Source organism: Anabrus simplex, chromosome 5 (genome assembly GCF_040414725.1).
Source record: "Anabrus simplex isolate iqAnaSimp1 chromosome 5, ASM4041472v1, whole genome shotgun sequence".
In the NCBI taxonomy this organism is placed as follows: domain Eukaryota; kingdom Metazoa; phylum Arthropoda; class Insecta; order Orthoptera; family Tettigoniidae; genus Anabrus; species Anabrus simplex.
Genome location: NC_090269.1, coordinates 337,149,694 through 337,171,757, shown reverse-complemented (window position 1 = coordinate 337,171,757; position 22,064 = coordinate 337,149,694). Strand labels below are relative to the sequence as shown.

Genomic DNA, 22,064 nt, shown 5'->3' with positions numbered 1-22,064 from the left:
TCCTGAATGAATCTAGTAACAAGCCTATCAATTTCCTTAAATTTTCCTGTCTTTGACCCTCTGAATCCTTATCTTTATGTGCTGGCATTCCTAGTCTACGGCTAGACAGGTACTTTTAAATGTAACAGTTATCCGTTAAATAACGCGAGAAATATGCATGTAGTGGTGTGAAATATGATGATGCTAGACACTACGGAAGTTATTGTGTAATACCGTATCTTCCGGGAAAGGATGCAACTTTTAGTGGCTACAAGTATGTTACTGCAAGTAATGTAGTGGACAAGAAACTGGGTCGAACACCAATTGTTGAATGTAACTGCAACATTCTCTGTTGTTTGTGTTTACAAAGTTGTATAACAACCAATAACTAAACAACTGGCTTTGAAAATCTGTCGACTTTTCAAAACAATTTTGTCTAAAATATATGATGGCCTAAAAATACGTTGTGTAACTGTACATTCTGAAACTTGTATCATGTAATGCATAGATAACTGCACTATTTTAACATTTAGTTTAGACACAGTGAAAGGAATAATAAGTTATGTTCATTTCCATAAAAACTGTTGTTTAATAATGTCCATCTAGCCGTAACCTTACTTTTCTTTGTCTTTCTGCCAACGTCATATGTTACACTTGGAAACACCAAACTCTTTTGCAGCCTATACATTATTAGTACATTTTGCCTTGCACAAAACTTGCCATTTGAAGTTTATATCATAACCTTTCTTTTCTTTATTTAACTGAAGTGACAAATACATTCTCATTTCCACAAAATCCACCATGACCGGAATAGTGATCAAAACTGAATGCATTAACATGACAACACCGATTCAAGATCACAAGAGTTCGCAAGCCACAAATTGGGAAAAAAATTATCAGTTTGTGCCCCACTGTCGGCAGCCCTGAAGATGATTTTCCATGGTTTCCCATTTTCACACCAGGCAAATGCTGAGGCTGTACCTCAATTAAGGCCATGGCCACTTCCTTCCCACTCCTAGGCCTTTCCTATCCCATCGTCACAATAAGACCTATCTGTGTCGGTGCGACGTAAAGCAAATTGTTGGAAAAAATGGTCAAAGCCCGAGAAACTTTTGTTTATTTGTAAACTTGTGCTCAGCTATGATGTGCAGTGGAGACTTCTGCTGTAACAAGCCAGTAGAGTTGGAAAATGATACAAATAAACCATCATAAAACAGATTCTTTAAATGTTAAGAGATCCACACATAAGACTATTGTTTTTATTAGTACATTTTATTGCAAAAAAAAAGCAACATCTTATATTCAGGCCAATACGACAATCAGTATACAAAGACTAACCTCTCATAATCAGAACCCTTGACTAGCACCCATGGTTGCTGAGACTGCATGTACTGGTTACCATGACGACTGATGCTCAATATGTGACGGATACCATCTCGCAATCTAGCACGCTCCAGAGCTGCACAGTATGCTTTCAACTCGCGTGTAACAAGTGCCAAGAATGTCAGATCTGTTGTATTTGGAGACATGGGCGGTACTTGACGACCAAAAAATTTTTCAGCAAACACCAGAGCTCTGAAAGAAAATAAAATATATGCTACAAAATGGATTATAACACAAAACACACATAAAATCCACAAAGCATTGTGAGTGCAATAAATCGGAACCACACAGCGGTAGGAAGAGAAAGTTTGACATGATGGGGCTAAACATAAGCAAAAATAAGACAGTTGGCTTGGTTATGAGCCGGAAACCTTAAAAGGTGCACCTCCAAATTGGTACTGACAGCATAGGCTATATATCATCAATAATTTCAAATAGGCAGCAACAGCAACACTATCAAACATGAAAACACCAGTAGAATAGAAGCAACATCAGAATTCTATGACTCTGTAGGGATGGTACAAACTGTTACTTTCCAGTATCATGTTCCTGTGTATCCATTACAGTGTAGTATTAGGTTGGAGTATCAGGATATAAAAGTAACATAATACAAGTTGCAGGTCAACTTTTGGGAGGAGCATCCATTATACTTGCTGTCTCTTGCAATCCCTAACCGCACCTTAATAAGTACTTATAAATAGCAATACTACATCTTCATCTCCGTTTCTTCCTTCCCACTTTCCCTCTCATCGGCTCATTATTCACATTCTTGACTATTCCTAATAAATGTTTGCAGTGACCCATATAAACTCCAAAAACTAATACTTCGAAACCTTCATTTGTAAAAATCGCCGTGATTGCTAGGTATCTCTGTGTATACCTAGATGTCCAACGATCTGTATTTAAACAGACACTCGGACCCGACATTATAAAATGTTGATGAACGAGTGTCATATACACCTCAGATGCTGCTGAAATAAGAGATGAGGAAACAGTCCTATTAGGCAAGACATAAGCAGAGTTTAATCCAGAATTCTTCTTTTTTTTTTTTACGTCGCAATGACACAGACTGATCTTATGGTGATGATGGGATAGGATAGGATAGGACAGGACTAGGACAGAAGCGACCGTGCCCTCAACTGAGGAACAGTTCCAGCATTTGCTATGTGTGTACATGGGAAACTACCAAAAACTAACTTTAGGGCTGCCGACAGAGGGGTTAGAACCCACCATCTAACGAACAAGCTAACAGGTATGTGACGCAAACTGTGTAGCCAACTCGATCTGGAAATCCAGTATAAAAGTCTCCAAAATCTTCCTCTTCCGCCATAGGATGTATTGTTCGCTACGGAGTGCACGATTCAAAGCAGTGTATCGATTCATTCAAGTGTCCGAGTGAATCGATTCACAGGAACGGCGAGCTCACGGCACACGATTCAGCTTACGCCCAGCGGACAGTGCTGAGTGGCTCACTCACTAGACGTTGATGGGGAGCCGACCTTCCGCTGCAGCAAGACAGTGAATCATGGCACATCGAAAGAATCGTGAACGAGCATGGCTCAGTGAGACACAAGAAACACATAGCTCCTTCTGTTGTTTATAAGTTTCATTTCCGTATTGATAGATATTACTTTACAAAAAACAATATAAATATAAGTCACCACCTTATCAATACAAAATTTATTCACATTCAACTAGTAAATATTGTCAAGACTGGTTTCGACCCCTAGGGGGTCATCTTCAGTTGACATGCATAAAAGATATATTTTACAAAAACATCACATATAATGATTAAAACTTAAATTAAATCGAACTGATCATAAATGTTGGTATGTATGTCTTGGTACATTTGAGCTATTGTATGTGTCAATCCTAAATTTTCCAGCATACAGTGTCAAGGTAAGTAGTTAGCTAATATACTTCATCCATGAAATTACATGCTATTTTTCATGTTATCACTGTCTAATTTGGGTTGTATAATGTGGAATGAGATATACATACATTTGTGTAAATTAATAGTAGTAAGTTCAGTAATATACATTAAAAATTGGTTCTTAAATTACATTAATTGATTATTGATCAGTCATATGAAAATGTAGAATTATTGGTTTGGACATTTGTGATTAAAATATTAGTATGCAATACCTTGTTGGCATATATCTTAAATACTAAAGTATCAGTTTATAAAGCCTATTATTCTTATTTTATGTCTTGGAATAGGGTTAAACTTTTTTTTTAAATTATTTGTTTTGTTTAGCATAGGCATTGGATAATCTTGTTAAATGTGACACATAACTAAAACAGTGGTGTATATATATATGCCTGGTTAAAAATACATTGCATTAACATTATTGATATGTGGTGCTATATATACATTGTTTGGGGTAAAATGGGGTTAACGAGGTTTTCACAACAGTATTTGGTTAGTTATAATGTTCCGATAAAATGGGTCCGTAAAAATATATAACTATATACAAAATTGCGGTTAGGTAAGTATTTGTATAATCTGCTTGCAATTTAGGTAATATTTGGTTGTATGTCTGGAGATATTTTAGGCAGCTACTCTTAATAGCTCTAACAACAGTAGCTGTAGATATTTTAGGCAGCGGCCGTGGCCTTAATTAAGGTACAGCCCCAGCATTTGTCTGGTGTGAAAATGGGAAAACACGGAAAACCATCTTCAGGGCTGCCGACAGTGGGGTTCGAACCTACTATCTCCCGAATACTGGATACTGGCCGCACTTAAGCGACTGCAGCTATTGAGCTTGGTTAAGAAAGGAGATCATAGTATGAAGACCAGATGGCAGCTGCGAGCACTGAATGCTGTTGCTGCTGTCTTACCCGTCTATACTACACAGATGCAGTAGGAGCGGTGACTAATGTGCCGTGAATCGGATCACTGTATCGATTCAGTAACGTGAATGGAATCAAATGAATCGATTCAGTAAAATGAATCGAATGTCCCATCATTAATAGGATGAAGGTTGGGAATGTGCTGTATACAACTGTGTAAGTGGCTTGTACAGCGTCTTATTCCGTACATCACTCTTTTTCCTTTGTACTGGTAAAAATTATGATAACAGCTGTTGCTGCACTGCTTTGCAGGTTGCAGTTGATGACGAAGTTCCATGAGGGACAGATACACGTGCTGGCAATTACGATTGTTTTTCAGGACGTGATACTTGAGTACCATGTACAATAATGAGAACTACATTAACCGGTTGAATTGTTAAAATAATAATAATAATAATAATTATTAGTATTATTCTTATTCTGTAACTTCTTACAACGCGTTTCTAAGAAACCGTTTCCCAGTAATTGTGTTTTTGTCCACATCAATCGTATCAGGTCTTTAGCTCTCTGTCCACAATACGGCATGAAACACGAGATGCAAAGTGGGAAGACCACGCGCAACAGTTTCGAGGAACTACGCTTCTGTATGTATCACCAACTATAAGCCTAATACAAAGAACTTTGAATAACTAAAGAATATCTGTAACCGGCCAGCAAGTAACAGGGTAGAAATATCAGTACTGCCTCTAAACTGTTACAAAATATTCGCTTGCGCCTGTGCAGGAGAGCACCCTTAGAGCGAACTGCGATGCTTCCTAATATCCGTTAGCCAATCAGAAACTCCTTACCTCCCCTTGGTTTTTGCTCAGACAGTTACTTTTGTATTAGGGTCTCTGGTGGAATATAATATTTTTGGAACAGCTATCACTGCTGGAATAGGATACAGTATCATGTTACGATATGTAACTCCCATCTCTACCACTCTGTTAGTGTCTCCTGTGGGATGTTTCTTTTCCCCGACCTCTAAGGTTACACTGTATAAATCTTATATAGAACCAATCTTGACCTAAGGACTTCAATCAGCTACCATTCATTATTTAATATATGTCCTGGCTCCATCTGTGGATTGGTGGTAGAATCAGTCTCTGGATCCCAAAGCGGCTTCAAACCCAACAGAACTAGCTCGATTTTTTTTTTTTTTTGCTAGGGGCTTTACGTCGCACCGATACAGATAGGTCTTATGGCGACGATGGGATAGGAAAGGCCTAGGAGTTGAAAGGAAGCGGCCGTGGCCTTAATTAAGGTACAGCCCCAGCATTTGCCTGGTGTGAAAGTGGGAAACTTTGGAAAACCATCTTCAGGGCTGCCGACAATGGGGTTTGAACCCACTATATCCCAGATGCAAGCTCACAGCTGTACATCCCTAACCGCACGGCCAACTCACCTGATAGGAAGTTGTCCATTACCATTCCTATTCATAACCATAATTGATGAAGTTTTAAAACCGGTTAAAAGAAAGGATCCAACAACTAACATCCTGGTTTTTGCTGATGATGTAATGGTACGGGGTGAAAGAGAAGTGGATGTACAAGCTGGACTAGATCTTTGGTATGAAGCTTTTACAAGCTTAGGTCTTAAAATCAGAAAAACTAAGACAGTTGGCTTGGCGATGAGTAGAAACTCCCCACTGTTCACTAAAGAATTGGAGATAAGGAGATGGATATTGTAAACAACTTCCAGTACTTAGGTAGTGTTCTGTCTTCAGACAATACCATACACAGATCAACAACAGAATACAGAAAGTTTGGAAATTCTATCACACTGTATGTCAAATACTTTGGGATGAAACATTTCCATTAGTTTCTAAGATCAACTTGTACAAAATATATCTGGTACCTATGTTGATGTATGGTCTGGAAGCAGCAACACTTACTGGATCAACAAAGAGTCATCCTCAGGCAACAGAAATGAAGTTCCTTTGTTCTTGTCTACAAAAAACAAAAATGAATAAATAAGGAATTTCGATATCCGACAGCAGCTTGCTGGAGACTTGAGAACTGAAGAGACTGCAATGGTATGGTCACATGAAAAGAATGGATCCCCACAGGACTCTTCGAGCATACTTTTCTGCAGTGTTCCTAGGAAGAGACCAAGAGAAAGACCTTGTGATGTTTGGAAGAAGCAGATTTTCAAGGAACTTGAAATTAGAGAAGTAAACTGCATGCATATATGAAAAATATCTGTAGATAGACAGGACAAGCTGAAGGAGGTTCATACACAACCGTACCCGGTCTGCTGGAGTGAAGAAATGAATCATCATCAATTATGCCTTGTACATTATTTACTTAGTCTTCATAGGTACATTTCTATTTCACAGTAAATTCTACATGTGATAAGAACTTATAATTTATGTTTTCCTACTAGAAATGGCAAACTATCTTACTCCTCATCATGCTTTATATGCAGTGGCAGCTCGTTGATTACTCTTTCAGTAAGGCTGCAGCAAACTTTGCAATATGATTCATCTAAAGAATAAACTTAAATTATCCTGTTTATTAAAATTATGACCAATCAAATAATATTGATTTCCAGTTCACAAGTCTGCAATAAATTGTAACAGATTATTCACACAAAAATAATGTACACTTAATTTAACAAAGTTTTTTTTTTCACTTTCACATTTACTTTTCCATTCTCCTTACATTATTACAAGCAAATTTGTCAATCACTATGCTATTGAAATTGATCAAACTGTCTGAGATTCTTTTCTACACTAATCATTGCCAGTGGTGAAAGACATTCTCCTGACTTCGTACTCCTTAAAGAAAGTTTCCAATCTATAAGAGAAGCACCTATCAGATTCTGCCATTGTCATGGGTGTGGTCAGTATTATTCAGAGCAGAGTGAATACTTCTGCGCAACATTTACTAACTCCAGAACTCATCATTATCTTATGCATCTTTGTAAGTCTAGAGAGACTTCGGGACTTCTGTCTTTGATATAAAACAGACAGTTTGGTTACCAGTCGCTTTTTGTTTCCTTTCTCACTGGAGGAGAGTTTTCTTTGGGTTGATTGACTAATAAAGAGACTTTCTTTCTCTGTATGTTGATGGCCTGCAGAAATTAATTTACTGCCTTATGAATAATCAAGGAGTTAGCATCACAATATTGCAGCTGGCTATACAATATCTCCAGGTGAGGCACGATGCAGCGGAAAAAGGTAAACCAGAAACTGAAGTCACGATCATTTATCGTGCGTAAAAGCCCTGTGGCTGCTTGCACAGTTGCTTGTCCCAGTTATTTTGAAGTTCTTGAAAACACTCTTGAAGAGACTATTTTTGACGGCTGCTAACCAGTCAGTAATTAAAATTCCACTTGGTATTATATCTGCAAGGGATCCTTTTAGTTACGCAGTCCAACACCGCTAACTGTGAAGGTTATTGGGGAAAAAATGCAGGTATCACGACCAGACTACTGAAGAAAATTTGGGCTTGTCAATCCTGTGATGTGGTATTCTCTATAATTAAATTTAATTGGTATGCATGGTAATGCACAAAATGTGCATGTTGGCAGGACTTTTTAATTATTATCTGTACACCTCCTTCATCACCATTCATTACCGCTGTCCCGCTGTACATTTGTGCGGTAAGTTTATCAGTTTTACCACTCAAAATACACCATGCAAGTCCTTCTGCATTCAGAGTTTCAGGAGTAAAGAATCCCCAGAATCTATTGTACACAGCAGCATTTACTTCATACTGGAAAACAATAACCTGGTGAGTACATTCAGAAACAACTGTTAGCCCTTTACTGGTTTTATGATCCACTAATTACTTTAAGGGTTTTTGAAGACACAGAGGTGTCAGAATTTTGTCCTGCAAGACTTCTTTCATGTGCCAGTAGATCTTCTGACATGATGTTGACATATCTGAGGATCTTCAAATACCACCAGACTAAACCAGAATTGAATATGCCAACTTGAGCTCAGAAGGTCAGTGTCTAACATATGAGCATCTCAGCCCAGCCACTGTAATATTTGACAATATGAACCTATTTATGTTTACAGTAAAACCCTGTTTTAACATGCCCGCTTTTAAGGAATTTCCAATTTCAATAAACATTTTCGTAAGACCCAGCCAAATCGCCATAAGAACAATGATATATAAACCCCCTTCTAACAAACTCTGATATATTTCACATAAATTACGATTGCAACGAATATCTGTGATAACATAATTTTTTCTAAACTTGTTTTAAATGTTAATTAATTTCACGTAATCTCAGTCTGAAGTTAACCCGCAAAATGAAAGTGCTTCTTTAGCGATGTGTGGAACTGTGATAAATTTGTGCAGTCTCTGGAAATCACTTTTATCAGCAAGCAGCATTCACTATCATATTAGATGCTGCTGGTTAGTTATGTCCATTGAACTATAGGTAGTACTGGAATGATGGCTGTATGGGAGCGAAGTGCGGTTCCCTGTGGGACTGCCTGCACCGCCTAGAAGCATGATTGATGTACGCATACATGCCGTGACTTCACAAACTATAAACATTTAGGTGGAAGGTCTCTTGCAAACTTCACTTGATTTACAGTGAAAGATATATTTTAGAAGATTAAAAGCAATTAGAAACTATGAATACTGAACAAAATGAAAAGGTATTCTAGAAAAAATTATGGAATAAGTAGAAAGTTGTGCCTTCCATGGCTTACACTGCCTGAACCATCATCGATAGACACTAAGTGTAAGCGAACACAATGTAGAGTTGTTGAAGCTCTACAAAAAAGTCCACGAGGGCATATACTTATCTCCAACCATTTGCTTTTAGATGGTGGTGATTTTTGTTTTAAAAGGAAGTACAACGAGGTAATCATCCTCTCTGAACAAATTAGTGGAAAAGAAATTTAAAATAAAAAATGGGTGATTTCAGTTAAATAAATAAATAAATAAATAAATAAATAAATAAATAAATAAATAAATAAATAAATAAATAAATAAATAAATAAACGGATAGATAGGTAGACTTTTCCCAAATTTTACAACCAAATAAAGTGTTTTACCTCCTCTAGGACTCATTAAGGATTAAAATAACCTTTAAAATACATCATTTGCATGAACAGTTCGAGAGTTAGGACCATTTTACTCGGGGTGGGTCGCTAATTAACCATAAAATATCAATATCATATTGTACATCAAGCCTGCAAGATTTCTGTCATATTTTACAGTATCCTTCATAATTGCAATAGATAATAATAATAATAATAATAATAATAATAATAATAATAATAATAATAATAATAATAATAATAATAACAACTATTGTTTCACGGAGCAAAAAACTAGAAGTAATAAAACCTGGACAGAAGAATGTAATTTTAGTGAGAGGATGAAGAGATTTTGGGAAGAGAAGAAAGCAAAATCATCAGCTAAATAAGTTCAAGTGTGCTCCTCAGTTAGACATAGTGATGTGGAAAAAGTAATAATAATAAGAAGAATAACTTTTTATACAGGAATACCGTGGAGCATAGAGGTGTAAGAAAATGCGGGTATGAATGGGTGGACAGAGAAATGTTCAAAGTATAATTAAAAACCCTAAAATTTGAAATTTCATTTCTTTCCTTGATTTTTTCTTTTCAGATTTTTAAACTTTGTTAAACAAATAACCGTTGGATAGACAGAAGGGGAGCTCTTCACCTCTTATACCAATAGTTATTCAAATCAGGTACAATATACATAATGAATTTTTAAGAGATGAGTTTGGTAGCTCAAACGTTACACTATTATCAAGAGCACTACTGCTCCAATCAATTACAAGTTAGGAGACTGGGCTCCAAAATTTACAAAGCTTCTAAAGAGCATCATTGCTCCACACAATTAATCAGGAGACGACACTCCAAAATTTACAAGATTCAAGCCTCTCAAAGGCACAATCTAACTTTTACAAAAAACAGTAGTCACTGTCTTATCCGCTCAACAGTCTAAGTTACCTTTAAATAGGAAATTAAATAAGAGTAGTTAACCCTAACAGAAGCAATAAGTGCCCATTCTACCTGTCCTTAGTAAAAAGAAAAGGTTAAAGTTATTGGCCGTAAATCAAAATATTAGGAGGCGAACACTTGCACTCCTTTGAAGTTCACTTGAAAATTCTTAGAACATTATGTGGGCTTATGGCCCGAAATTACAGAGGCAAAGCCTGTACTACGGAGGTGAACAGATAGAGAGAAAATTTTAAATTACAAAAGGAAGAGATAAATTTTGAAGTTTACGAAATCATAGTCACCTCAATACCAAGTTGAAGGGGTATAAAAGAGGGTTCACACTCTTTATTCCCTAAGTTAGATTAAGATCCTTAGACTTGGTTAAAAATTTACATTGAAAAACTGAATTTTACATTAACACGTTTACTGAAAGGACACATAGCAAGAAATGTTCTGGTGGCCAAAGCATTTTTTCTTCTGTGCATGTAGTAAATAAGAAGTAAAGCAAAATTCAAAGTGATATTTCACTTAAGCGTTCAATATACGTACGAAATACAATAAAAATTCCTAGCACCCCGAGGTACCGCCATGGCCCCACAGAAAAGTTCACTGCATGGTTTTGCCTAGACGGCCAGAGCGGTACAGTCTAGCGGTACTAGAAGCTTGCGTTGCTTGATAGTACACATTGTAGATAACAGAGTGTGCCAAGATTTGTTTACTAGCGCTTGGCACTACAATTGCAAGGCACTCATTGTTTTAAAGTAGGGTGTGTGTGAACAACTTGCAAGATATTTTTAAGTTATTTTACCAGTGAACGGAGAGGTTAGTTATAAAAATGAAACTGTTTTCTTTTCGAACTCTGAAGATAATGACGCTAGCCCTTCAGTATGAGAATTCTGATAATTAGTGTCCATGTCAAACTTATCTATTACGTTTTGCAAGACAAAAAACTCTTCACCAAATTAAATTTGAAATATATTTACCAACCACAAACTGTATACGTATATTTCAGATTCAGAAAAATCGGTAGATGATGAGTTACGGGCCATGCATGACCTCTCAGATGATCCAGACTACTGTACTAAGAATTCAAGTGACAGCGAAGCTGAAGAACCTCCACGAAAGAAGTCCAGAGAAAGCTCAAGTGAGACCTCAAGTAAAAATAACAATCTACATAATACAGCGGACAAGAATGATACGACACATCTGGAAAATTGCATTCATGAGGAGCACGCGGCATCAGTTGAAGATGTGCAACCAGGACCATCTAATGAAGAACGTGAAAGTTTAGAGGGGGAAAATGAGGTGCAGGAAGATGATGAAGGAGAGGAAATATTTGTTATATGGCATAATCCTCCAGGAAGACATCAGAATTTTGCTTCTAATGCTGGGACTCGAGATAAAGTTGAACTGAATGACGAATTTGTCAGCACTTCTCCATATGATTTCTACTGTAAATTCGTTAACGGTGAGCTTATCACTCTTATCGTGAACGAAACAAATTTGTATGCAGAACAAAAACTTGCTGTGGAAGGACATTCTCCTTTCAGTTGTATCCGCTCATGGACTCCAATCAACGAAAATGAGATGAGAAATTTTCTAGGTACTATAGGCTACATGGGTCTAGTGTATATGCCACACGCTGCAGATTACTGGAGTACACTGCCTCTATACAGGAACGAAATATGTTCAACAATGAGCCAAAACAGATTCCAATTGTTACTAGCAATGTGGCACTTCTCTAACAATGAAGAACGTCCCCCTGGAAACAGGTTATTAAAATTATTTGCTCTTATCACGATGCTAGTGGCAAAGTACAAGGAACTACTAACACCTGGCCAGACAGTCTGCATCAATGAATCTCTGATACCCTTCCGTGGAAGACTGATAATAAAACAGTTCAGCCCAAACAAAACACACAAGTACGGGGTCAAAGCTTCAAACTTTGCTGTGCAAAAGGTTACACCTGGAATATAATAATATATGCAGGAAAGGAATTTTTTTTTGCTAGTTGCTTTACGTCGCACCGACATGGATAGGTCTTATGGCGATGATGGTACAGGAAATGGTTAGGAGTGGGAAGGAAGCGGCCGTGTCCTTAATTAAGGTACAGTCCCAGCATTCGCCTAGTGTGAAAATGGGAAACCACAGAAAACCATTTTCAGGGCTGCCGACAGTGGGGATCGAACTTACTATCTCCCGAATAATGGATACTGGCCGCACTTAAGCGACTGCAGCTATCGAGCTCGGTGGAAAGGAAAAAGATGGATGAAGATCTGTCCCAACAAGTGTAGTTATGAAACACTTGCCGAAGATTTGCTTGGAGATGGAAGAACCATTGTAAATGATAATTACTATACGAGTACAGCTCCATGGCTAAATGGTTAGTGTGCTGGCCTTTGGTCACAGGGGACCCGGGTTCGATTCCCGGCAGGGTCGGGAATTTTAACCATCATTGGTTAATTTCCCTGACACAGGGGCTGATTGTATGTGTTGTCATCATCATTTCATCCTCATCACAACGTGCAGGTCGCCTACGGGAGTCAAATCAAAAAGACCTGCACCTGGCGAGCCGAACCTGTCCTGGGATCCCCCGGCACTAAAAGCCATACGCCATTTCATTTTTCATTTCATTACTATACAAGCTTGGAGTTAGCTACGACACTGCTTGATCATCAGATGCATCTTTTGGGCACTCTGAGAAAAAATAGGAAAGGTATACCAAAAGAAGTTGTTGAGAAGTGTTACCTCTACTACAGTGGTAACACCAAACAAGGCACAAACACAGTTAAAAGGGGAAGGTAAGAGTACAATACACAATATAAGAAAACACTACACACACTCGGAAAAACAGTAGCTAGCATACATATTTTAGTGAAACAAAACGGAAATGCCTCAGAAACGAACAGGTAAGTCCAGCTGAAAAACTAAGGCGTCATAAGTAACTAATTTGGTGAATCTAGGCGAGGTTAGGGCAGACTCCTGTATGAAAAGCAAATCGGAACATTACGGAAATTTTAGCAGGAACGGAATTCAAGAGTGCTTACCCGAGGAGAGTGCCATCCCGGAAGCCGGGGGACGTCAACCAGATAGGCTGCTCGCAGACAGATAAACCGAGACCGACAGAATTCAGGATACAGAATTAATTCAAACACTGCCTCGCTCACTATATGTAGGAATTACTGGCCTTGGAGGCAGCCAATCAGCGTGCACGTGTTCCCTATCGCCACCTAGACTCACCCATCACAACCTTACTTTCGATCGCGAACTTTGACTAACATTCTAGAATACGCATGATCGCGAAAGTCGTATTTTTCCAGAATAGACAGAACACACTTTCTAGAACACATACCAACAAAGTAACACACCCTGTACAAAAGTTATGTAACTTTCTAGATCTTTCCAGGAACTATAGACAGAATTCTACTATTTACAAATGCCTATGTTACATTATACAGTACAGGTTAGGTCAATAAAAATAAAACATCATATTGTATTTTACAAACAAAGACTTAAAAAAAAAAAAAAAAAATTCCACTCGCATTACATATTTCACTTGTAACAAGAAGAAACTGAAGAAAGATGAAGTGATTGCGAAGGAGAATGAAAAAGGCATAACTGTCCTCAAATGGAAGGATAAAAGGGATGTAATTATGTTGTTGACAAAACACAGTGATGAAACTGTAGAAGTAGAAAGAAGGCGTGGTAACATCTGGAAACCAACAATGATTCTCGATTACAATGAAGGGAAAGGTCATACAGACTTACACGATCAGATGAGCAGTTAGGTTTCGTCTCTGAGAAAATCTCGAAGACGGTACAAAAAGATATCGATTGAACTACTTTTTGGTACAACGTTGGTCAACGCACATACGCTGTACAAAAAAGTAACAGGAAAATCCATATCCGCAACAAATTTCAAAGAAAGTGTTATGGAACTCTTGAAAAAACAGGAAGAACCTGAAAGAGAGGAGGTACAACTCCCAAAGGCCAAAAAGATCTGCAGGGAATATGTTTCAATGGAAGGAAGGTGACAGCATGAAGGTACGAAGATACTGCAAGGTTGATACCAGAAAAAAAAGATGGATGAACGGACGGACGGACGGACAGACGGACGGACGGGTGGGTGGTGTGTTATGATGTGATGGCGGCATGTTTCTGTTTTTCTTTTGCTAGCTGCTTTACGTCGCACCGACACAGATAGGTCTTATGACAACGATGGGACAGGGAAGGGCTAGGAGTGGGAAGGAAGCGGCCGTGGCCTTAAGGTACAGCCCCAGCATTTGCCTGGTGTGAAAATGGGAAACCATGGAAAACCATTTTCAGGGCTGCCGACAGTGGGGTTCGAACGTACTATCTCCCGAATACTGGATACTGGATGCACTTAAGCAACTGCAGCTATCGAGCTCGGTCATGTTTCATCTACCCTACAGCAAACATTCATGAAAGCCTACATACACTTAAATATTGTATATATTGTAAAAAGAGTATTTATTATTTTCTGCGCACAAGTGTTGTCAATCAATCGATGCTTTTCATGAATATGTATTTCTATAAATTATTTCCTATTCACTCCTTGCCAAATGCTCAATGGTAATATTGCTATGTTGTCAATGAATGTTGTCAATTTAGAAAATGCAAATACACTCATGTTTATGCTATGTTTATTGTGGTAAGCCTAGAAATCAGCTCAGGTATGGATGCAACAATTTGGAAGGAATCAGTGTGGCCTATTGATTAGGTAAGCAGAAGCTTGGGATGAAAACGGGAAATCACACAAAACCACAACCAGGTTTCCCAACAGTAGGATTCAAACCCACAATCTTCCAAAATCTTGAGCTTGTGAGTTAGCCAACCTGGCACATCTAAGCGCATGGCTAAACTGGTTGGACAAATACTCACATATTGCCAATAAAAGGAAGTTGGATTAATAAAAAATAAAGACTACATTTTGGAAACCAAGCACGCCAGGATTTGCTACGAGGCCAGAGCGGTACGCTAGCATAGCAAATTCAACAGCTCAGCGGTCTGCTGGCCCAGCAGGGAAAGTCATATAGCAACACCGGTGTGCGATACTTTTTACCGCCATGGCCTCATGAGAAACTCACTTAGCGGAACAATGTACTGCTCTGGTAGCCAACGTGTTCAAAAAGGATTATGAAACCTTCCCCTCAGGTTAGCTTTCTGAGACTATTATATGATTAAATGATTTTCATTACTTGTAATGATTAAAAGATGTCTGCCATTACCTTGAGCTGGTGGGCCTTACAGGGATGAGCAAGGCTAGTCCCCTGCCTCCTCTACGAACACAGTCTACTTCTTGACTGAAGCAATCGAAAGACAACATGGCCCAAAAGGCCCCAGCTTTTATAGCGGAGAGGAAGGTCCCAGAATTCTCTGGGCAGAAGCCCTGTACACACTCACAAATCCTATTGGTTGATTAAATAAATGTACAAAATTCCTTATTAGTCGAAAATTTAGAAGAAGGCAGGGATAGCAGTGCTAGTAATCTCAGAACACAAAAGAGAATTAACAACATTACAGTTCTGAAAACCTCGAAATAAAAAACTTTCTTTGAAAATTAATATTGTTCATCTTCCCACCAGAGGGGGCACATAAGTAGAGAGTAGAGACATCTGACGATAAAGGTTCAAACTTCTTCCAGGACACAGTTTGAAGTACACATTACAATTTTAATAACAAATTTAAAAATATACAAATAAACCCATAATGAAATTAAATATCCCATGTCCAGTCATTATCTGAAAAAGGAGAATCTTCACTAACTATAGTTCAATGGTTATGTCTCCAGTGAAGTCAGCTGCCTTAACCTATAGCAGCAGCGCTGTTACACCAGCTAAGCATTTCCATCTCGCAGCTCCAATTGCTGCTTAGGAATCATGCAGAGGGTGCAGACTGAAGAATATCTCCAGCCTCATTAACAGTTTTGGTTCCTGTGTTGCAAGTTGTACTATGAGTTACATTTGTTCTGCGAATAACGGCAGACTACGTTCATTATGGCTCCTAAACGTAAGAAGCTGACTCTACAACAAAAGATCGACATCATCAGTGATGCTGAAAGGAATAGCCAAGTACCTTTGTCACTGATAGCAAAAAAGTATGACTTGGCACTCTCTACACTGTTTGGCATCATGAAACAGAAGGAAGCTATTCTGACCGCGGAAGTGGAGTGTGGTTCTGGGGCAAAAATAGGGAAATATTCATTCTTTACCATACGAGGAATTTGAAAACATTTTAATGAAATGGTTTGAGAGAAAAAGGAGTGAAAACGTTCCAAATGAAGGAAACATACTTAAACAAAAAGCTGGAAAAGTTGCACTTAAGCTGGGTGTGGTTTATTTCCATGTTTCTAATGGCTGGTTTGATTGTTTTAAAAAATGGCACAATCTTTCATTCCAAAATATGTGCAGTGAGAGTGCAGATGTTAATGACGATATCATTGTGTACTGGAAAAAGAAAACGTTGCCTCGACTTCTTGAAGGATATGATGCTAAGGATATTTTTAATGCCAATGAAATGGGAGTGTTTTACAATTTGCTCCTGTTCAAGACATATGCTGTTCACAGAGAAAAATGCTACGGAGGCAAAAAGAGCAAAGAAAGATTGACAATGCAGTTATGTGTTATGTGTTAAGAATCCAAGATCCGATATGTTTCAAGAACACCCGTACACTCCTGTGTAAATATGATTTTAATAAAAATGCATGGATGACATCGGAGATATTTCTAAAACTTTTACGAAGCTTGGATGCTAAGATGGGATCAGCAGGAAGAAAGATAGTTATGGTGATAGATGTTCAGCTCATCCTTTAGATACATCTTTCCTGCGGAATATCAAAATGATTTTCTTTCCTCCTAACTGCACCAGTCACCTGCAGCCTTTGGACCTTGGCATTATTCATTCTGTCAAAGTGACGTATAGGAAGGCCCTGGTTCAAAGAGCTATTTCCTTCCATGAAAGAAATGAGGAAATGTAATTGAATATACTCCAAGCCATGCATATGTTTGTAGCAGCATGGCAACTAGTCACAATGGACACTATTCAAAACTGCTTTGGCCATGGAGGTTTTGGTGCAATTTCAGAAGTTTTTAATGAAGAAGACGCTACTGATGACATTGGGGGAGATTGGGGGGGTTGTATCAAAGTACTCGAATGCCACAATATTAGAAGAATTTGTCATTTATGATGATGATATCCTAACCTCAGTACCACAGATGGATGTTGGAGACCTTTGTGATGATGCAAAAAGACAAAGTACTGAAGAGGAAGAAGATGATGATCCAGCAGAACCAACTTTTGGGGCAGCAGTGGAGGGACTGGATATTGTCTGCCGGTACTTCTCCTCCTTCAATGTTGATGAAGACCTCATCAACAGTTTCAACCAAATTGAGAGAAAACTTCTTTCTGTGAGATATCTGGGCAAGAGGAAGCAAACTAGTGTACCGGACTATTTCAGAAAGTGAAGGTTAATATGCTTATTCTCATGGTTCTCATGGTCTATTTTGTACAATTCTCTTTAAAATCATGTTAGGCCTCTTCCTTCAAGTTAAAATTGCAAGTCAGTAAAACTGTATCTATTTCTCTTTTTCCTTGCTGCAGATTGTGTCCCAATGGTCCACTAAGGAATTTGTTATGTCTCCTGGTTTGTAAATATTTTCAGCTATTCTTGTGTTAATTTGACTTTTTAGTATTTCGTAACATATTCATGTATAATTTATTAACATTACATTAGTTAAAGACATAAATGTATTATAATTTCTTGTGATATATAGTCTATTTTCTTTTAACCTCCTTTTAAGATAAACCCCTTTTTTAAGCAAGAAATATCAAATCCCCTGAGGTTTATTAAAATGGGGTTCTACTGTATATTCATGCCCTCAAGATCTTTTCAGACATTTATAAATAGTAAAAGTACAGTATACTACCTTATATGTAGTAAGTTTAGTTTCAATTTCGAACTGTAGTTATTTCTCCATGTGTATCTTGATACTGCTTGCAGGACTTAAAATGCATAACTCCTATCATTTTCATGTTTCTTATTACAACATTTTATCTATAACAGCAATTTCCAAGCATTTGTGCTGGCCACATCATCACAGACCTTCTCTACAATGGATGTTTTTTTCTCTCATATCTCCCCCTACTCACAATGCTTTCATTTTGATTCATAATGAAAATGGCTCAATGTTGGTTTTCTATTTGTAGAAACAAACCAATCAACCTATATGGGCATTTCTATCTTTTCTGTTGCAAATATTCTTGTAATTTTAGGAACATCATATACTCTTCTTCTGTAATTCTGTGATTCTATCACTGCATTCTGTAATTTTGTTCTTCTGTAATTTTATTCTGACTATATTAAAAATAAAATTAAAGCTTTAGGGACCAGTTTTGCTAACAAACAAACTACATAACAAAACATTATGATGGATTTGTAGTCACTAATGAAAAATTTCTAGTCCGAGTTTAACCGCCCCCCCCCCACCGGACTTTGGAATTCCCTGCCTGTCAGTGTCAGAAATACCACCTCATTACTTAAACTTAAGACCGTTTAACAAGACTAGTTGCTGACTAATTTATATGAATGGATGAGTGAATGACCGTGAGATAGAAAATTGTAACGTATTATTGAGTAGATTATTATTTACTATATATTATTACCGTATGTACTCTTACACTCTACTCCCAATGATGTATCACTATAGTGGTTAAATGTAAGAGAGGCCTAACTTTTAAATAGATAGATAGATAGATAGATAGATAGATAGATAGATAGATAGATAGATAGATAGATAGATAGATAAATCTCAGTGAGACAACCACTAATTTGTAACGGTATTTCACTCAAACCACAACCAATGCAATGTGAATGACAGTAAAAGTGTTATTCTCCACTTCTTATTCTTATGACTGTAATTAAAATAGAGTAAACCCAACGAAGTTACACTTCCACACTTAATCTTACCTGTTAATAAAGTTCCCCAGATTATTAAGTAGTTCTGAGTTATTCTTGGTGGCTAGATCCACCCAGCTGAAACTTGAGTCCTGAGACTCAGGTCGCACATACAGAAGATAAAAACGCCATACATCTGCAGGAATTCCAGTGCCTTGTGCATCAGTTCCAAACACACCAACACCACGACTCTTGGAGAACTTCCCATCCTCATAGTTAAGATATTCTGAAGAAAAAAAAAAAAAAAAAAAAAGAAAGAAAAAAAAAACTGAATTATGCTTTTAGGGTCTGGAATTCTTCATAAGATAGTCTCTAGGGTTTATGACACATGAAAAGACAAGGAAGAGAAGCAAGGTTTACATGAAATATCAAGTATTCTAGCAGTTTGGCTCATTCTATTCAGAACCTAAGAGACTGCTATTCTAATCATCATTTGTATTCTAAACATTTTAAAAGAACCCTGAAATATTAGATTTCTAGATAAACTGTTGCTACAAGAACAGGAACAATATTAGAAAGAAGAATCACAGAAAATTAGACTTCTAATTGTTTCATTTATCATCATCCATTTACATATTATACCTAGTGGCTTGTATCAGTCCTATAAATCATTCTCTTGCCAACATTTATTGGATGACTGATGGATCTTGTTTCTTTACAGTAGTACTTGAAAATTTCTTTTGGGAATCTTCCTGTATCATTTCATTTACAGTTTTACATATATCAGGTGGTAAGGAAGGAATTTTCTGCTGGTTTAAATGGCTCAGATGGTAAAGTGTGGACTTTCTGGGCCCAAGTCGACGGACTTGATCCTAACTCAGTCTGAAGGTATTTGAAGAAGCTCAAATACTCCAGGTTTGTGTCGGCACATTTAATATCACATAAAAGAAATCCTGTGAGACTAAATTCCGACACTTTGACGACTCCAAAATCATACAAGTAATTAGTGATACGTAAAACCAATAACATTATTACAACATAATATTATAACCAACTACTCTTAAGGTCTTCGGAGACGCCAATATTATTGTTAAGACTCTTTATTTTACAATATAAATTAAATCCCAGTTTATCTTATTTTCATCTCTGAAAGTCTGAAAAATCACTCCATATGTTGTTTGAAATTTATTTAATTTACACCCATCCAATAATTAAAACTATGTAAATACAGTATATGCTGCCTTTAGAAATACTTTCACATGATAACCAAATTATACAACCATTGTCAATTTAAGGCTCGTATCAACTTAATGTTCCTTGAATAACCCTGGTGTTTTTCAAATAGAATGCACCATCTAAACATCATCACGACCTCTGCATGTGATTTATATTGTTATTATATGAAGAGAGAAATTTTTAGAAACTTTTCAAACATTTATAGTTGTTCAAAAAAGAATGAACACATCATATTGTATGATCCTTGCATTTAATATTTTATCAAAATTTGAATTATTACCAAACCTCCCATGTACACTCACCTGCACAAAAATTGGCCAGCAAAGAAATATTAAATTTTATACATTCTCGAAAACATGAGGATATTCGTAAACTTTGGATAGCCAGTGGCTGAAGAGATGATACTTGGAAGCCTATCACCTGGACAATATCTCCATCCTATTTCATACAAGAGAATTTTGAAAGAAAGTAATCTTCTGTGACAGCCAACTTTTGTGTGGTTGGGGGTATGTAAAAACCCTCTGGATACCCACAATATCTATAGGTTGAATTCTTTCTAAGAAAAGTGCGCATGCAAGGAACTTATACAATAGCAAGAGATAGAAGATTTAATACAATATGTAAAAGGAGACGGGAACCTAATATTGTGATGGGAGACTGGAATGCAGTGGTAGGCCAAGACAGAGAAGGTAATGCTGTAGGAGTATTCGGACTGGGGCGAAGGAAGAAAAGAGGAAGTCAGCTAATTGAATTCTGCACCGATCATAATTTAGTCCTTGCTAAAACTTGGTTAAAACACCACAAACGATGGCTGTATACATGGATTTTTTTTTTTTCGTATGGCAAAACAAGTATACATTATAAATACATATACATGTTTGTGGGTTACTGTAGTCACGTCCTAGTTCGTGAACCATGGGCAACGGCTGAGTGGCCTAGTAAGTGGTCCTGAGAGTCGGGATACCAGTTGCTATGGAATGGGAGTGAGCATCTCGGACATATTGTGAGTCGTGGCCCTCCTTGTGCTCAGGCGGCCAGGACTATACAATTCACCGGTGGTAAATAACCCATTAGAGGAGAGATCCTCACTTGGACTATGTGCAAGTAGGGCAGCATCCTGCTTCATGAATTTACCGAGCTCAGAACACTTTAAGCAAGCCTCGGACCTATGGGAGTAATGGAGTTCCACTCCCATTTGACAGGCGAGGGACACCTTGGAAACAACTTGGCAAACGAAATGGAATTCGATGGGGAGCTATCAATATTAATGGGGCTTATGGAAGAAAGAAGGTAGAACTGGCTGAGTCAGCAAAGAGTATGCATCGGGATGTGCTAGGAGTAAGTGATATTCGGGTAAGGGGAGATAACGAGGAAGAGATAGGAGATTATAAAGTGTACTTGACGGATGTTAGAAAGGGAAGTCTGGGGTAGGGCTCCTTATTAGGAATACCATTGCACACAACATAGTTTCTGTTAGACACGTAAATGAGCGAATGATGTGGGTAGATTTGTCATTTGGAGGAATCAGGACAAGAATTGTGTCCGTGTATTCACCATGTGAGGGTGCAGATGAGTATGAAGTTGACAAGTTTTATGAAGCATTGAGTGACATCGTGGTCAGGGTCAACAGCAAGGATAGAATAGTGCTAATGGGCAATTTCAGTGCGAGAGTTGGGAATAGAACTGAAGGATACGAAAGGGTGATTGGTAAATGTGGGGAAGATATGAAAGCTAATGGGAATGGGAAGCATTTGCTGGACTTCTGTGCTAGTATGGGTTTAC

At 37.7% G+C, this 22,064-nt stretch overlaps 1 protein-coding gene across 1 annotated transcript in view; it reads right to left on the bottom strand.

Annotated features, from left to right (window-relative positions):
* The window catches only part of MetRS (methionyl-tRNA synthetase 1), a 298,475-nt gene that overhangs the window by 57,992 nt on the left and 218,419 nt on the right, over window positions 1-22,064 (bottom strand). The window contains exons 13-14 of the mRNA XM_067147600.2: window positions 19,119-19,332; window positions 1,318-1,554 (exon numbers count right to left, since the gene is read on the bottom strand). Of these exons, the coding sequence (XP_067003701.2) occupies window positions 1,318-1,554; window positions 19,119-19,332 (451 nt within the window). The remainder of the gene's footprint in view (window positions 1-1,317; window positions 1,555-19,118; window positions 19,333-22,064) is intronic.